The following is a 15,012-nucleotide window of genomic DNA, read 5'->3' as shown; positions in this document are numbered from 1 at the left end:
TCCCCATCCCCTCCCCATCCCATCCCCATCCCCATCCCCATCCCATTTCCCGCCCCCCCTCCCGGTGCCGGTCCCGCAGCTCCGCGAGGTGGCGGCACCAGAGGGCAGCATCGCCCCGGCCACCGGCTCCGTGTCCCCGCACCCCGGGGGCCGCAGCGGGGAGAGGCTGGGGGGGGGGGCCGGGCTGCAGCGGGTGCCTCCCCCCCACCCCAGCCAGCCCCTCTCCTCTCCCTGGGGACCCCCCGGTTCCCTCCCGCACAGCGCATCAGGAAAGCCGTAGGGGGGGCAGCCCGAAGGAAAAGGGCTGGGGGACACAGGGGGTCTTCTGTCCCCCGTCCCCCCCCCCCAGCTCTGCACAAAAGCTGAGTGATGGCAGGGCTGCAGGTGGCCAGGAGGGGACGTGGAGCCCTGCCACGAGTGGGTGAGCGTCGGGCACCAGTGACCCCACGGCACGGCTCAGCCCTGGCACTCGTTCTGTCCCCCTCCGTCTGCCCGACGCCATCCATCCGCCCGCCTGCCCTGCCACCCCGCATCAGTGTCACAGCGGGGAACGGCCCCACTGGCCGTGGCTGGGGGTCCTGGCAGCTGACCCTGACCCTAATGTGCCGTGGCAGCGGGGCGGCCGAGCAGATGTTCCCTGCCACCGGCACCGTGGCGTGGGGGCATGGGTCGCAGACGTGATGGGCTCTGACAAGGTGCCAGCGCCGCGCCGCGGGCTCATCCCGGTGGCACGGCTCCGTTCCCAGCAGGGCAGCGTGTTCCCTGACCCCCCGGCCCCCAAAACCTGCCCCTGGAGCCCAGCCCAGCACAAGAGTTTTGGGGCTTGTGCCCAGCTGCGTCCCCAGCGAGGGCACTGGGACCAGTCCTGCCCTAAGGTGGGCGCAGAGGGAACACGGGGGAGGCGAGCAGCCGGCAGCGCGGCGGCGCTGAGCAGCGAGGTGCCAAATGCCGTCGCAGCAGCCATAAAGCCACTGGAGCTTCGGCTTTTATATGGCCATAAAAGATAATGTCAGCCATAAAGCGCGAGCGCGGGGCCCGGCGTGCCGAGCCGTGCTGAGCCCAGGGCAGGGGTGAGTGGCCGGGGACAGCCCCCAGCTCTCCGGGGACACCCCAACAAGGGGTGACCAGCACCGCAGGGTGCTGGCAGCTCAGGGCAGTGGACCCATGGGCGCTCCAGGGTGGCTCTGGGCAGGGGAACGCTGCAGCGGGGCTGGGGACGCTGCGGGATGGCCACGGCGGTGGTGCCCGAGTTGGGTGGCGGGGCCGGCGCATGAAGGATGCTACTTTGGGTGGGTGGTGTTGTTTGAAGGGTTTTATTGCGCGGTGCCGGGCCGGGCCTGGCAGGCCTTAATGAAGGAGATTGATGGCTTAATAGCCTGTAGCCATTACGGGGTAATTGAATGGTTGTGTACATATGATCAGACCGTCAACGCGGACGTGGCTCGCAAGCAAAGTGTCTGGAGCATCCCCGACGGATGTGGCACGGGGGGTGCAGAGCCCATGGCCTGGGGGACCCCCATCCCGTCCCCAGTGTCTGGGCTGTGTCAGTGTCCCAGGGCCACGTCCAGCAGCGAGGGGAAGGAGCGGGGTCTGCAGGTTCCTCCAGCAGCACCAAGGCTCCCACATCTGTCTCTGGCCTACCCAGCTCCAACCTGGGGCGTGGGGCACGGTGACCAGGTGCTTTAACGAGGCTCTTAATAAATTGCTCCTGTCTTTAGGGAGGGACGAGCTGGAGGGGCTGGGAGCTGGGGGTGCCGTGGCCACCGACCACCCTCCCTGCAGCAGCCGCCACCGGGGAGGAGACCCGGCGGTGCCGCAGCCGGTTCTGTGCCGGGGTGCGAGTCACACTACTCATTTCAGCGTGTGACAACCAGGTGTTTTACAGTATTTGCTACCTGTGATCATCCATCAAAGCAATCGATAGCGTTCCTGCAGAGTTTTATTAATGATCTTGTCACCAGGCTGGTGCTGGGTGCCTGGGGTTGTCGAGAATGATAGATCATTAAGAGCTTTTGCTGCTATTTATTCTCCAGTGACCTTGTCTCTCTCCATTGTTGCTTGCTTAAGAGTTATGAATGTGAGACATGATAATTTGATATTGATCTATTTGGTAAGTTACAAAATTTACTGCATCGTTGATGTTTTAACAAAGGATCCGCTCGGTCCCTCCACAGACCGGCGAGGGCCGACGGAGCTGGGCTCTGACACCGCAGCGCAGCACGCTGATTGCCCTCCCAGGTGCTCGGGGCTCCGCCAACCCTAACGAAGGTATTTAATCAATTACCCCTGCTCCCTGCCCCTCCTACCCTTCCTGGTGCCCCATGGCTGGCAGGATGAGCTGTGTCCCCCCCGTCCCTCCTCCCGTGCCGGGGATGGAGCCGCAGGGCACGGCCGCCGGCCCCCGTGGTGACATCGATCCGGCAGAGCGTGCACGAAGTCAAACAGGGACAAAGCTCCGTTTATAAAGGTAGGATCTATCGATACTGCCTGTCCTCTGGGAAATCGATGACCTTCAGACACACACACACAGAGGCGTGCACGTGCGGTGCGATTTGTGCTGCAGCTGCTCCCCGCTGCCTCCTGCACCCTGCTCCTGCCGTGTCCCCATGGCCGGTGGTGCCAGCACCCCGTAATCGCCCCGTGCTGGGACCCAGCTGGTGTGGAAGCACCTCGGTGGCAGAGATGCTGTGGGTTATTCAGCACCCCGTGTTTGTTTCTGCTTCTCTCGTACTGCTTCAGGTCTGTGGGGAAGCAGGAGGCGGCGCTCGGCAGAGGCTGGGGGCGCGGGGTGCTCGCAGCAGGTTATGGGGTGTCCCGGGGCTCTCCCTCTGTAAGCCAGAATTGCTGAGCCCGTGGGAAAGGGCAGAGAGGGAGGCAAAATGACCAGGCACTGCCACAGCTGGCTGAGGACAGGGGCTTAACGTGAGGAGTGATTTCAGCTGGTGAGGAGCCGCATGGGGACGAGTGCCCAGAGGAGCAGGCAGGGAGCCCAGAGCCCTTCCAGCCAGGGTTTGGGGTGCTCACAGTGCAGAGAACCGAGCCCCACGCTCAGCCCTCACCTTTCTGCTTCTCACCTGTCCTACGTGTGCGTTAAACGGAGCAGCTTTGTCCCGTGAGTGCCTGCTGGCAGCACTCAGACAAGGGGGGCAGTCCTGGCCCAGGCCCCCCCAAATTCCCCCCACTTCACTTCTATGAGCAGGACAGCCCTCGTCCTCCTGCACGAGGAGTGACCCCTGCAGCTCTTCAGCCAAGGAGAAGAGCAGGCAGGGTGAATCTCACTTTTATTGGGCTTGGTTTCACGGACAGGAGCGCGGTGAGCCCAGAGCTGCCCCTGCTGATCCCTGCTGGCACCCCACCAGCACCATTTCAGCCCCTGGAAAGGGATGTGGCAGGGAGTGGAGCACCCCCAGGCTCCTGGCCCCGGCCCGAGGCCGTGTGCTAGGCCGGGTAAAAGCGCTGCAGCAGCTCCTTCTTGTTGACTTTTCCCATCTGGTTGCGTGGGATCTCCTCCACCACAATCAGCTCTGTGGGGATGGTGTAGGGTGCCATGGTCTCCCTGCAACGCAGAGATGCAGGTGTTAAAGCTGACCAAAATCTGTGCTTCCAGCCCCTCCTGATGCCTCACGAACGCTGCTGGACCCACAGGGGATCTGCTCCCAGGCTTCGCATCCTGCCTGCTGCGTCCAGCCCCGGTGGCGTGGGCACCCCTGTGCTGGGTCACCCTCGGTGCCCGCACCCTGCCATGCCCTGGGACGCAGCGAGTGCCACGCGCCCCGGCAGCACCCCAAAATATCGCTCACCCCTCACAGGGTGCACGAGAGCCTCCAGCAAGTGATCAGGAGGCAGAGGCATTAACGGACTCCTTGATCCTCCCCATCAGATGTGGCAGGGGAAAACGGCACCGTGCCACTAAGGATGCCAAAACCGTGCGTGTCCCCGGCGCCGTCCCCGCACAGAGCCCCTCGGAGACCAGCTCTGGGCCATGCTGGTGGCAGGGTGACAGGCTGTGTGACAGCCCGCGGGGCTCTGCCTGCTGCAGGAGGGAGGCTGAGCTCGGCGCGCCGTGCCCTTTGTGGAGCGCGGGGGGGAGGCTCTCCTGCCTTCTGTGCCGTGTGTCACCAGCCTGGGGCCGTGCCCAGCCCCGGCAGCGCGCTGGCAGAGGCTCTAACGCCAGGTGCCAAGTCTGCAGAGCCCTCGCCCGCCGCCACCAGCACCCCCAGCACCCCCGGCCAGATGGACGCCTCCAGCTCGGGGTGGTGCCTGGCGCCCGGCAAGCGTGGCTGGGGGCCGGAGCTGCGAAATGAGTCACGCTGAAGGGGGACATGTGGCTCCTGCCAGGGAGCGCGAGAGAAGGGCCAGGCAAATGTGAGTGACGTGAAAAATAAAGGGGAGAGACAGGGAGAGGCAGACGGGGAGAGCTGGAGCAGTGCCCGCAGGGAGCAGCGCTGGTGCTGGGCACCGTGGTCGCCTCCTCCCCAGCCTCCAGTGGGTTTTGCTTAAAGGGCTCTGGGGACAGCAGCTTCCCTCCGGGGGCTCTCACGGCTGCAGGGGTAACAAGGGCCATGGCCAGGGAGTGGGGATGAAGGATCTACCCCAGTGTTCTTTCCATGAAGTTCGGGGATGAGCAGCCGCTGTGGGGTCCCACACGGAGGAGCCCCACGCACCAGAGAGCCGGTGGCATCCACACCAACCCAGGCAGACCGAGCCTGGCCACGAAGGGGAATCTCCGCTCGCAGGAGGACGTCAGCATGAGGAAACAAAAGCTGCTGACGGCCACGGGATGCCTTGGAGGAGCAGGAGCCCCGGAGAGCCAGCAGCCAGAGGGTTAAGGCGTGCACAGTGAGCAGGGGTGGCAGCAGGAGGGATGCCCGGTGGGGTCCTGGCCCCTCTGCCCAAGCAGCACGGGCGCAGGTCTGGTTTCTTTGTTTGATTCTCTTCCCCCCACCACGCAACTGTTTAATCAGAGCAGCAGCCGGCCAGCTAGCATCTTCCCTGCATTTGCTAAATCGCAGTCCCCCAACTGTGATTTTTGCAAATCCAGGGGAAATCTTTAATTGGCTGGCTGTGCAGCCCCTGATGAAACAAGTGCTCCTGCCGCTTACAAAATAGCGCCAGCCTCGCCAAAAATATCCGCAGCCTGGAGGAGGGAGTTGCCAGGAAAAGAAAGAAATCTGCTATTAAATATTTTGCTAATGGAATATTAGCGATAACCCTGGCGATTCTGCTTCCTGGCTCCAGCTTATGCTCTCCTCCTCCTGCAGCTGATGCCCCAGACCTCAGCGCTGGCTGCTCTTGGACTGCTGTGAGCGCTGGGGTTTGCAGGCTGACACCGTGCCGGACGGCCAGCTGCTGTCTGTGCCCTGCTCTCCAGAAAGGAGCTCAGGGCTGCCAGAGGCCTGGCCCTGCTGCCGTGGGGGCGAGTCATTACTCACGGGTACTTTTGGGGTGAGAGGCCCGTTTATTCCCATTGTCTCCCGTGCTTGGCAACCTCCTGGTAGAAGCTGCGCCTCTGCCATTGCCAGTACCCGAGGCACAGCGTCGCTGCTGCCACCCCTGGCTCCTCCTCTGGCACGTCCCCAGGTGAGGGTGCTGAGCCCTGAGGTGCTGTCCTGTCCCTGCTGTCCTGTCCCTGCTGCCCGCCCCGGCCCTGCCTGCGGTGCCCTCGCTGCGCGCAGCCCCGCTGCCTCTCACCTGGCCCACTCCTTCAGGGCGCTCACCGAGAGCATCTCGCCCCTGCGCAGCTGCACCACGGCGCTCACCCGCTGGCCCCAGACCATGTCCGGGGGCCCGATCACAGCCACGTCTGCAGGGAGAGCACAGGAGTCGAGGTGAGGAGCGCGAGCAGGTCCTGGGGGCAGAGGGGGCTCGGCACTGCGGTGAGCTGGAGGGGCAGCGCGTGGAGGAGGATGGCACGGGATGCTGCGGCAGGAAAACACCAGGAACTCCTCTGCTGCTGCCATTTCCAGGAACAGAGCTTTGCCCCACGGAAAGGCAGGAAGCCCCACGGAAGGCAGGAAGCCCCACGGAAGGCAGGAAGCCCCACGGAAGGCAGGAAGCCCCACGGAAAGGCAGGAAGCCCCACGGAAGGCAGGAAGCCCCCAGGTTGGAGCGACTCGGAGTCAGCAGGGGGATGCGATGCACACAGCGGTGTCGAGCCAGGGGCACCGCTTCCACCCCCTCGTGCAGGGTCAGGCACAAGGTCAGCACAGATTTAATTACAGCCTCATTTCCAACGTCAGATGAGAGCTGCTGCTGACTTGGCACCCAGCTGTGAGCTACGTGGCTTCGGCCCTGAGAGGTGACTGGTGGTGGGCTTCAGATGCCGCCTGCTCCTCGCCCAGACGTGGGCCTGATGGTGGGAAGGAATGGGCAGCAGCCTCGGGGCACGAGCCCTGGGGTGGCCCCGTGCCAGCACCTTGGGACCAGGACCCCACACGTCCCCGTGCTCCTTGTCAGGCACAGCCCCGGGATCGTCCCACGGAGCCCCCGCACGTACCTGCGATGTGCGGGTGCGCGAGCAGCTGCCGCTCCACCTCCAGAGCGCTGATTTTGAACCCTCCGTTTTTGATGATGTCCACCGAGGTGCGGCCCTTGATCCAGTACACGCCGTCTTGGTAGGCTGCCGTGTCCCCTGGGAAACAAAGCGGGCTGTGTCAGGGCTGCTCCACCAGGTCCCCCTGTTTCTGCCACCCCCTCCATCCTGCACACAAGGCTCGGGTGGTGGCACCGTGCGCAGGAGCCGCACTCGACATCTGCAGAGCCCCCCGGGGTGGGTGCCAGCCTTCCCACCCAACAGCCTGCACCCAGGGACGCACGGAGGGGAGCAGGCGTTGCTTTTCTGCGGGGAGAAAGGGAAGAATAAGGCTGTGCAGCCACAAATCCCTTAACATGGAAGCAACGAAAGGAGCCACCACCGCAGGCGGACGCACGACCCAGCGCGCTCAGCACGGTGCACAGCAGCGGGACCAGACTGTCCCTGTCCCCTGCCCGGCTGCTGGTGACACAAAATAGGGTGGGGGACGGTGTCAGGAAGAAGAGAGGGCCCCAAGTGAGACTTTGTCCTTCCTGCGGGGCGGGAGGTGGGGGAGAAGGCGCGTGGCAGGTGTGCTCCGGTAATTAGCCGCTCGCGCCGAGGCTGGGAAGATTGAGGAGAGAGGTCATGTCAGCACAACCTGGCTAAATGCTTAACAAGCTGTTGCACTTTGATAGCTACTTAAGATGATTACTCACATCCTGCTAATAGAGCCTTTGCCAACCAGGGGGTAAGGGGGGGCTCGGGACCTCGCATTTCAATTTCAGAGCCTTGATGGCAGCACCGGGGGGCCCTCGGCAATACCCCGCGCAGCCTGCGTGCTGCCCTAATGACATGCACCACCGTGGTGTCCGTGCACCCAGCCTGCTCCCCTCCTGCAGCTTTGCGTGCTGCTGGCTGGGGAGCGCAGGCACGGTGACAGCTCTGGCAGCGGGAAAAGAGCTCCCAGCAAAGGGTCCGTGGGCACCGCGGGGCTGCTGCGCTCACCCCGGAGCTGTGGGAGCTGCAGAGGGCACGGAGCCTGAAGGACCCCTGAGCCTCTGGTTAGGGTGCAGGCTGTGCAGGGACTGTGCCAGATCACTGGGTGGGCTCTGGGGCAGTCGAGACCTGGGGACTTCATCGGGTGGCCCAGGAAGAGCTTCCCCAGTGCCTCCTGCTCCCCAAGCCCCGCGTGTTCCCCATTCCCCTCTCTCAGAGGTGAGGTCCCCTCTCCTCGGGGGCCTCACGGAGCCACCCCGCAGAGGCCGGTGATGCCGATGCCCGCTGGCTGCGCAGCTTTACCAATCTAGCCCCCAGCTCACCTCTGACACTCCGCAGGGACTGCACGTGGTGCATGCAGAGGCAGAGAACGCTTAGAGATTTACGGTGGCAGAGCAATGAAAAATCACAATCGGTTCTGAAATTTGGGGCCGTTCCCCAAAAGAGTCGCGTCCCCGTTCCGCTGGCACATGCCAACTGCGGAGCAGCTCCTCTCGCTCAGGTCAGCCAGGAAATGATTAATTGTTCGTGTAGTTCCCTGCCTTCCTCTTGGCACTCGCACGGCTGTGGATGTTGGGAGCTGTCTGGAATATTTTAAAGTTGTGGGAGAGTTTGAAACCAGGGCTCTCTGGGTATTTGGCTGCTTGGGGTTGAGAGGAATTCATGACTGCCGTGATAAACCGCCCTCTGCGGCCCGTATCACCGTGGCATGTGTGACTGACACAGGGCTGGAGAGCGAGCATTAATTAAAACGTGGCACGGGGGGACTGGGGAGCCACGAGCTTTCAGCAGCGAGATCAGGAGCTGCTTATGCATGCAGAGGAGACAGGGAGAGGAGAGGGAATTCAGAGCCGGTTCAATGACATACAGTGCCCATGCTGCTCTTCAATATTTAAGCACACCAGAGCTGCCACATTTGCATTTTCCTCCATTTCAGGGTTGGGGAGAACGGCCCAAGTATTTCTAGCTCGGGAAGCCTCCGTGTTTCACCCCCAGCAGAGGGACCCCAGCAGGGTGTCGTGGCACGTCAGCAGCACAGCAGAACACCTGAGCTGGCAGCAGCCCGAGCTCCTGGCCCCGCCGACTACCTGTGCCACGCGAGGCGGGCGCTGTGCCGGGGCTGGCGCAGGAGCGGGCTCGCGGTGCCGGGCGCCGTGCCAGGCTGGCTCAGCTGGGTGGCAGCTGGCTCCGGGCTGGCTAATGCCAGCGTCCCCGCACGGCTGTCCCCTGCTGTCCCTGGCACGAGCGCGGGCTGGTGGTGGCTGCTCCCGGAGGTGCGTGTCCCGTGCTAGAGGTGTGCCGCTGCTGACTGCCCAATGTAGCTCCCTGTGCGCTCCCCAGGCCATCGCCCCCTCCCCAGATATTCACTGTGCAGCAAGGGGAGGGGATGACAGGTGACAGGTGATGGTCACTTTGGATGGAGCACGGACGGGGGGAGCTCGGCTGGAGAGGAGACCCCCTCCTCACCGCTCACCTTGGTCCCTGTGGACCCCAAACACCTCTCTACGTGGACGCCTCTGCAGTGCTCCCACCCCTCCTGACACAGCAGGCGTTTCGTATCATTACTGTGATTACGGGGAGCTCCTGGGCGAGCTCTGAAACCCCCCCGTCTCTGGCTTTCTGTCTCCTCTCTCCTGCCCTCCGAGCGCCAGGGCCCTGCTGTCACTCCCCGCGCTGACAGGAGGGAGCTGGCTGCGCGTGGCGCCGCAGGGGCCGCCGTCCGCCGAGGACAGCCACATTACCCTCTGCCCCGCGCCATCTGCCACCAGCCGAGCACACCAGGGCGGCTCGAGCGCCGCGCAGCCGGAGCGACAGAGCACGCGACGGCTTCCAGGCCAGCAGGGACCTCCCGTGCCAGCCAGACTGGTTAAAAGCATGCTGCCGGTTGCTTAATGGCTCTCCCCCACGTGCTGCCTCTGAGCGGCGTGAAGAGCACCGTTTCCAAACCTGATGCTGCTCCAAAGTCCCGTGGCAGAAGCTGCTCGCTCCCCCCCCAGGTCTCTCCGTGCCCGACGTGCCCAGCCCTTGGTGCAGCGGTGCGCCTGCCCGCGGCCCCGCTGCCAGCATCGCGCTCTGTCCCCACGGCTCCCCGAGTTAATTCTGCTCCGTTACGCAGGCTCCCACCTCCGCAGGGCTGCAGCTTGCTGTGTCTCACCCAGCAGCCTCCAGGCACGTGTGGGTACCTCCTCCCGGGCTGGCGGAGGGGACGGGTGGCGTTTCTGAGCGCAGGATGGAGCTCCCCTGCCGTGAGATGACACTGCCTTCCAAACCACCTTTCTGCTGACCCTGCTTTCCAGCTGGCTGTGCCTGTGGCTCCCAGCACGGGGACAGGAGGGGTGCGTGGACGTGGTTGATAAAACACCAGGCTCAACCCCGGCATGGTCCTGCTCCTGAGCCACCCGTCACCTCTGCACCCACGTGGCTGAACTGCTCCCAGAGCCTCTCCTTTCCCCCCGGCCCCCACACAGGGATCACCCCGAGCATCACCCAAACATCCCCGTGCCCAGAACCCCCCCAGCAGGGAGGCAGCAGCAGCGTTCCCTTCCTCACAGGGGAAGGAGCTTTTGGGTGATGAGAAGGCTGCAGCCTGTGACACGGCCACGTCTCCACCTCTGCTCCCCCGGGACACCTCCGCCAGACCCCCTCCATCCAACAAAGCAGCAGCAGGAGCCTCCGTGCGCCGCACAGCGCCGGCACCCGGGCGCAGCTGATGCTGGCGAGGCCACGGGATTATTGTTTCCCTGACAGCAGCCATCACTGCTACCTTTGGATTCGTTTCAAGACGCTCAGCGGGCATCTGTTCCGCAAGATGCTGAGGAGGCTCCTGCACCAGTTGAGCTTGGGGGGATGCCGTGGTGGGGGGGGGTCACAGGGTGCTGCGTGTCACAGGCTGCAGGGCTGTGAGCCACCGGGAGGGATGAGCCCCCCGGCACCCGCAGGAGCCCGCTGTGGACATCCCCACCAGCCCGCAGCCTGCGCTGTGACCACCTCACAGCGGCATGGCTCAGCCCCTGGAGGCCCCAGTCCAGCACGAACCACGCCACTGGTGCTGAGAGGCGTGAAAGGCCTTTCCCAGACCGCCCTTGTCTTAAAACTGAGGCTTTTGGGTAAAGTGTTTCTATTTCTGGGGAAGGGCTGGCCACAGAGGGTCCCTTGGAAACGCTGCCGCTCTGCAGATGCGTGCCTTGCCTGGGCAAACTCTCCAAAGCGGCCAAGCTGCAATGGGGACCTTATTTCCCAACCCCAGCCCCAGGGATTTCTGCAGTGTTCCTTCAAGTTGCCAAATACTTGTAGCAAAGACGAAAGAGCCCTTGTGGCCCTGCCAGCACCGTCCCTACAGCCTTCGGTCTGCGCAGCTCCTCCTCCGCAGAGCGGAGAGGTCTCAGGGGCTGACCCCGAGCCCCGGCAGCCTCCCCAGGACACGCTGAACAAAGGCTTTTAGCTCCAAGGAGCAGGGCTACAGCAGCAAACGTTCCCCAGAGTTTCTGTGCTAAGACCTTCAGCTCCTTCCTGGCAAACCCTGCGCCGCTTCTACATCACAGGTGTCGCGAGCAAACATTGGAAATAGCTATTGACCAGGAGAACGCTCGGAGCAATGAAGCACTTGGCGACCTGGAGACGTTCTGAGATAGCAGGAGTGCACAGAAAACATGACCGGGTTAACACAAAGGACGGTGATTTAAGCCCGTGCTGGAAGCAGAGCCAGGACTGTGCCGGGATCTGCTGGGAAAATCAAACACTGAGGCACATTCGCTGGAGAACAGGGGTGGCATTGCCCTCGTAAGGGGTCAGGCCCCAGGGAGGAGAGGTGCTTGGCAGACCTCAGCCCTGCAGCTGGGCGCACAGGGCCCCTGGGGACAGGAGAGCGGGACACCAGGACTCTGGTCACCAGGGTCAAGAGGGTCTGTGGACGCCCCTGCCCCTCCTGCTCGCCGTGCCGTGGCGCTTTGCAGACCAAGGGCAGCGCCTCCGTAAGGCATCAGGAAACAGCCAAACGTTTTGAAAGGGAATTTGTTTTGCTGAGAAACCAGAAGCGGGTTGTTTTACCCTCCTGCCACGGGGAGCTGCAGAGCCTTGATCAGCTGCCACCAAACGTCCCCCCTGCGTGGGGCACAGCCCTCGCCCCGAGCAAATTGTGCTCCACCGGCCTCCTGCTGCCACCCCACGGTACCTGCTAAGTGATTTGCTCCTGGTGGAAGGTGCCTGCTGACCCAGCGGGTTGGAGCTGCTTGCTTAACAGTTTCCTGGCTGCCGGAGCGGCTCCTCCAGCTTTCAGAAGTGGCTGCGCGCAGACGGGAGCGCGGAGAGCCCGGGAGGAAAGCAACGCCTGCGGGACCGCGGGGGCGCGGGGGGGCTGGCGGGCTCTTCCCTGCCAGCAGGAGAGCGGGGCTTGAGCACTTTCTGATATTAATTAGACCTTTTCCTGTTAAGGAATCATGGCAGGTTTTGCAAATTAGCCTCGCCTTGCTGGCACTTTGGGAAGAGCCCGAGCCGGTGTTCCTTGGAGAGCCGGGTTGGAGCGCGGGGACTTCCCAAAGCCACTTTCCACGAGACCAGCAGGGACATAGAAGGGAAAGGGACAGTCCCCACACAGTGCCCCTGGATGGGGTGGGATGCAGGACACCCTGCTGCTTCAGGTGAGGAGTTTGCAGGGCTGGTGGCAGGGCTGCTCCTGCCCGAGGGCTGCCCGCACAGCTGGGCTCACGTCCCAGTGCCAGCTGCTGGTGGGCTGCACACCTCCTCTTTGGGGAGCCTTTTGGCCTTTTTTTTCCAAACCGATGGAGGGATCCCCTGCCATCAGCTGCTGTCCTGCACAGTGATTCCTGGTCCTGAGAGAGGAAGGGTAGAAGGAGGCGCTCTGCCCCCTGCGTGCCCCTGCACAGCCCGTGCCTGCAGAGCCGCCGTGTCGCAGGGATGGGCTGCAGCCCCCTGGGAAGCTCGTGTCGAGGCAGGCAGAATAATCAGTCCGTGCCCTTCTCTGGTGCCTTTCAGCCGAGGATCTCAAAGCACGCTGATGCCGAGGCTAATTAGGCAGAAACGGCACAGCTGGCAGGACAGCGGCAGGACGGGGGAGCAGCCCTGCTCCTGCGCTGCTCAGGGCTGTGCATCGGCTCAGCTCCGCCTCGGAGTAACTCCCGCGTGTCTCTCCCTCCCCAGAATGGCTGTTGATGCTCCCGGTACATCCCAGGCCAAGGCAGAGCTCACTCTCTGGCAGCCATACACCCGTGATTAACACGATGATTTATTTTCCAGGCAGCGAGGAGCCCGAGCGCTAATCCTGACACCCTCATCGCTTTGGAGAGCAGAGCAAAACCTGTGGGCACACATCCCCTTCGCCTGAGCAGTGCTTTGCAGGCAGGCAGCAGGAAGCTCTGTCCCAGGGCCAGACTTGCACCAGGATGACCGCAGCCAAACGTGCACAGAGGCACGAAGGGGCACAGCCAACCCAGCAGCTGACCACAGGAAGGTTTTTTCCCTCTCCCATCACCACGCTTCTGGCTTCGGGAGCATCCCGCGGCAACGAGGTCCATGCATCCCTCATGGACACGCGCTTCTTTTCTCGGGTTTCAGGTTTCCCTGCTCTTCCCAGGGCAGCTCAGTGTCTCCCGAATTGATGTAAATTCTTTGTATAGGTAAGGAAGCTGCAGAGCATGCAGTGACGTCCCCCAGCCTTTGTGCCGTGCGCCAGGGAGAGGCAGGAGGGGTCCTTCCAGCCCGGCCAGCACAAGCAGCCTGCACAGCTCCAGCCCCAAATGCTCCCAGAAACAGTGTCACCCCACTGCTGCAGGCTTCCGTGGCTGGGAGAAGCCGTGGGAGGAGATACGGGGTGGACAAACACGTAGAAGGAGAGCGCTGAAGGACATCTATAGGAATCAGACCATCCGTCCCCCCTGCAGCGAAGTGCCCACCGTGAGGGACGGGAGGCTGCGCGAGACGCGTGCGCTGCGGCCACAAACCCTTCCCTCCCCTCCGCACCATGAAAACTGCATCAATAGATCCCCCATCTGCTCGCATACATCACACACTTCACTCCAGTTTATTAGCTGGAATAAATCATAAATATTTCATTATACATCAACGACGCCCGACTCCGGGAAGGCGCAATCCATCACCTCGACACTCCTTGCGACCTGCCGCCATGCAATAAGCTTTCCAGTCTATTAAACAAGATTGATACAGTGTGCTAGGATGGACTAGGGGAATTTATTTATGGAGCGTTGGGAGAGGGAGGGCACCGAGCGCCTGGTGCCGCACGGACAAGCAGGAGCCGCCGCTTGGACCTGGGCAGGGATGGGGAGCCGAAAATCTCCCACCCAAAACCTCTGCTCAGCACCCCCACGCTCACCACGAGTCGTCAGCATCGTGAGAAGGGCAGTTGCTGCTTTGCCGTGGTGGTGCACGGGTTTCCTAGTGCTGTGTGCGCCCTGAAATACTTCCTGTAGAGATTTTGTGTAGCCCCTGGCTCCTTTTAATGCCACCCCTTCTCCTTTACTTCTATGGGAAAGTGAAGACATTCTCCGTGAAAGCCAACAGCAAGCAGAGCAAAGAGCAACCAGGAGCAAATCCCCTCTCATCCTCAAACACGCCCTGAACACAACCAAGCCTTCCCTTCCCTATTCCTGCTGCTGTTTCCACGCCGGAGCTCACGGAAAGCCCAGCACCAACCCCGCAGAAACCTTCCCTGATCTGCACCTTGTGGGCAGCTGCAGGTCAGGCCCCACTTCGGGAACTCGGTCCGGTCCTCCCAAGGGAGATCTCCCCTCTCTGAGCCTCATCTGCCCTGGGGAGCACCAGCAGCAGCCGTGCCCGTGACGCCGTGGCTGCACGCCGTGGTAGGGGCTGAGGGATGCTCGGCACGGCGCTGCCCCGGCACGCGGCGCATCCCCGGCCCCACGCCGCGCTGCTGGGATTGATCGGAGGCAACCTTCCTCCTGAGGGGGACTGACACAGCCTCAGCAACGATGATGTATGCGCACGTATCTATTTAATGAAATGCTAAATGATAGGCTAAATAACGGAGGCGACTTCAGCTTGATTTATTGTGTGGCAATGAATAACGTTTGTCACCGCTGACAGCCGTCTTGGCTAGGAGCAGGCTGCTCCAGAGGTCACGAGCACAAATTGTGGCTAATTAACAGCAATTAGCGCTCCTGAAATTCTGGGTTTTGGCCCCGTTGCGGAGGCCTGCTGAGCGTGTCCTGTCCCACGCCGGTATCAGCCCTGGGCGCAGAGGGCTCTCCGCTCACCTCCTGCTCGCTGCCCTTACCCCCGGTGGGCCAGCAGGCACGGCAGAGCATGGCCAGAGCCCCGCAGCATCCTGCCCTTTCAAATGTGGAGCAGAACTCCCAAAAGATCAGCAACCGCAGCTAGAAAGGCCCCAGAGATCGAGATAAAGGACCCCAAAAGCCAAGCCATCAAAGTCAACCGCAACCAACACCCGACCCTGCCCTCCCCGTCCTTCCCTTAGGTCCTTGGCTCCTCTCTTGAGCTGTAAGAGGCCT

The 15,012-nt window shown here is 62.7% G+C and overlaps 1 protein-coding gene and 1 long non-coding RNA gene across 4 annotated transcripts in view; one reads left to right on the top strand and one right to left on the bottom strand.

Annotated features, from left to right (window-relative positions):
* Positions 1–2,339: 2,339 nt before the first annotated feature.
* Positions 2,340–5,621, top strand: LOC118172770. The gene is made up of 3 exons (XR_004753854.1): positions 2,340–2,467; positions 4,737–4,911; positions 5,581–5,621. It is a non-coding gene; the product is annotated as an uncharacterized LOC118172770 (long non-coding RNA).
* The window catches only part of ACSF3 (acyl-CoA synthetase family member 3), a 55,801-nt gene continuing 44,053 nt past the window's right edge, over positions 3,265–15,012 (bottom strand). For all 3 annotated transcript variants that reach the window (XM_035336881.1, XM_035336882.1, XM_035336880.1), the window contains exons 8-10: positions 6,497–6,631; positions 5,692–5,803; positions 3,265–3,556 (exon numbers count right to left, since the gene is read on the bottom strand). In XM_035336881.1, coding sequence (XP_035192772.1) covers positions 3,439–3,556; positions 5,692–5,803; positions 6,497–6,631 — 365 coding nt within the window. In that variant the 3' untranslated portion in view covers positions 3,265–3,438. The remainder of the gene's footprint in view (positions 3,557–5,691; positions 5,804–6,496; positions 6,632–15,012) is intronic.

Source organism: Oxyura jamaicensis, chromosome 11 (genome assembly GCF_011077185.1).
Source record: "Oxyura jamaicensis isolate SHBP4307 breed ruddy duck chromosome 11, BPBGC_Ojam_1.0, whole genome shotgun sequence".
NCBI lineage: Eukaryota > Metazoa > Chordata > Aves > Anseriformes > Anatidae > Oxyura > Oxyura jamaicensis.
Note: the sequence above shows the minus strand (reverse complement) of the source record. Positions and strands in the feature narration are given on the sequence as shown.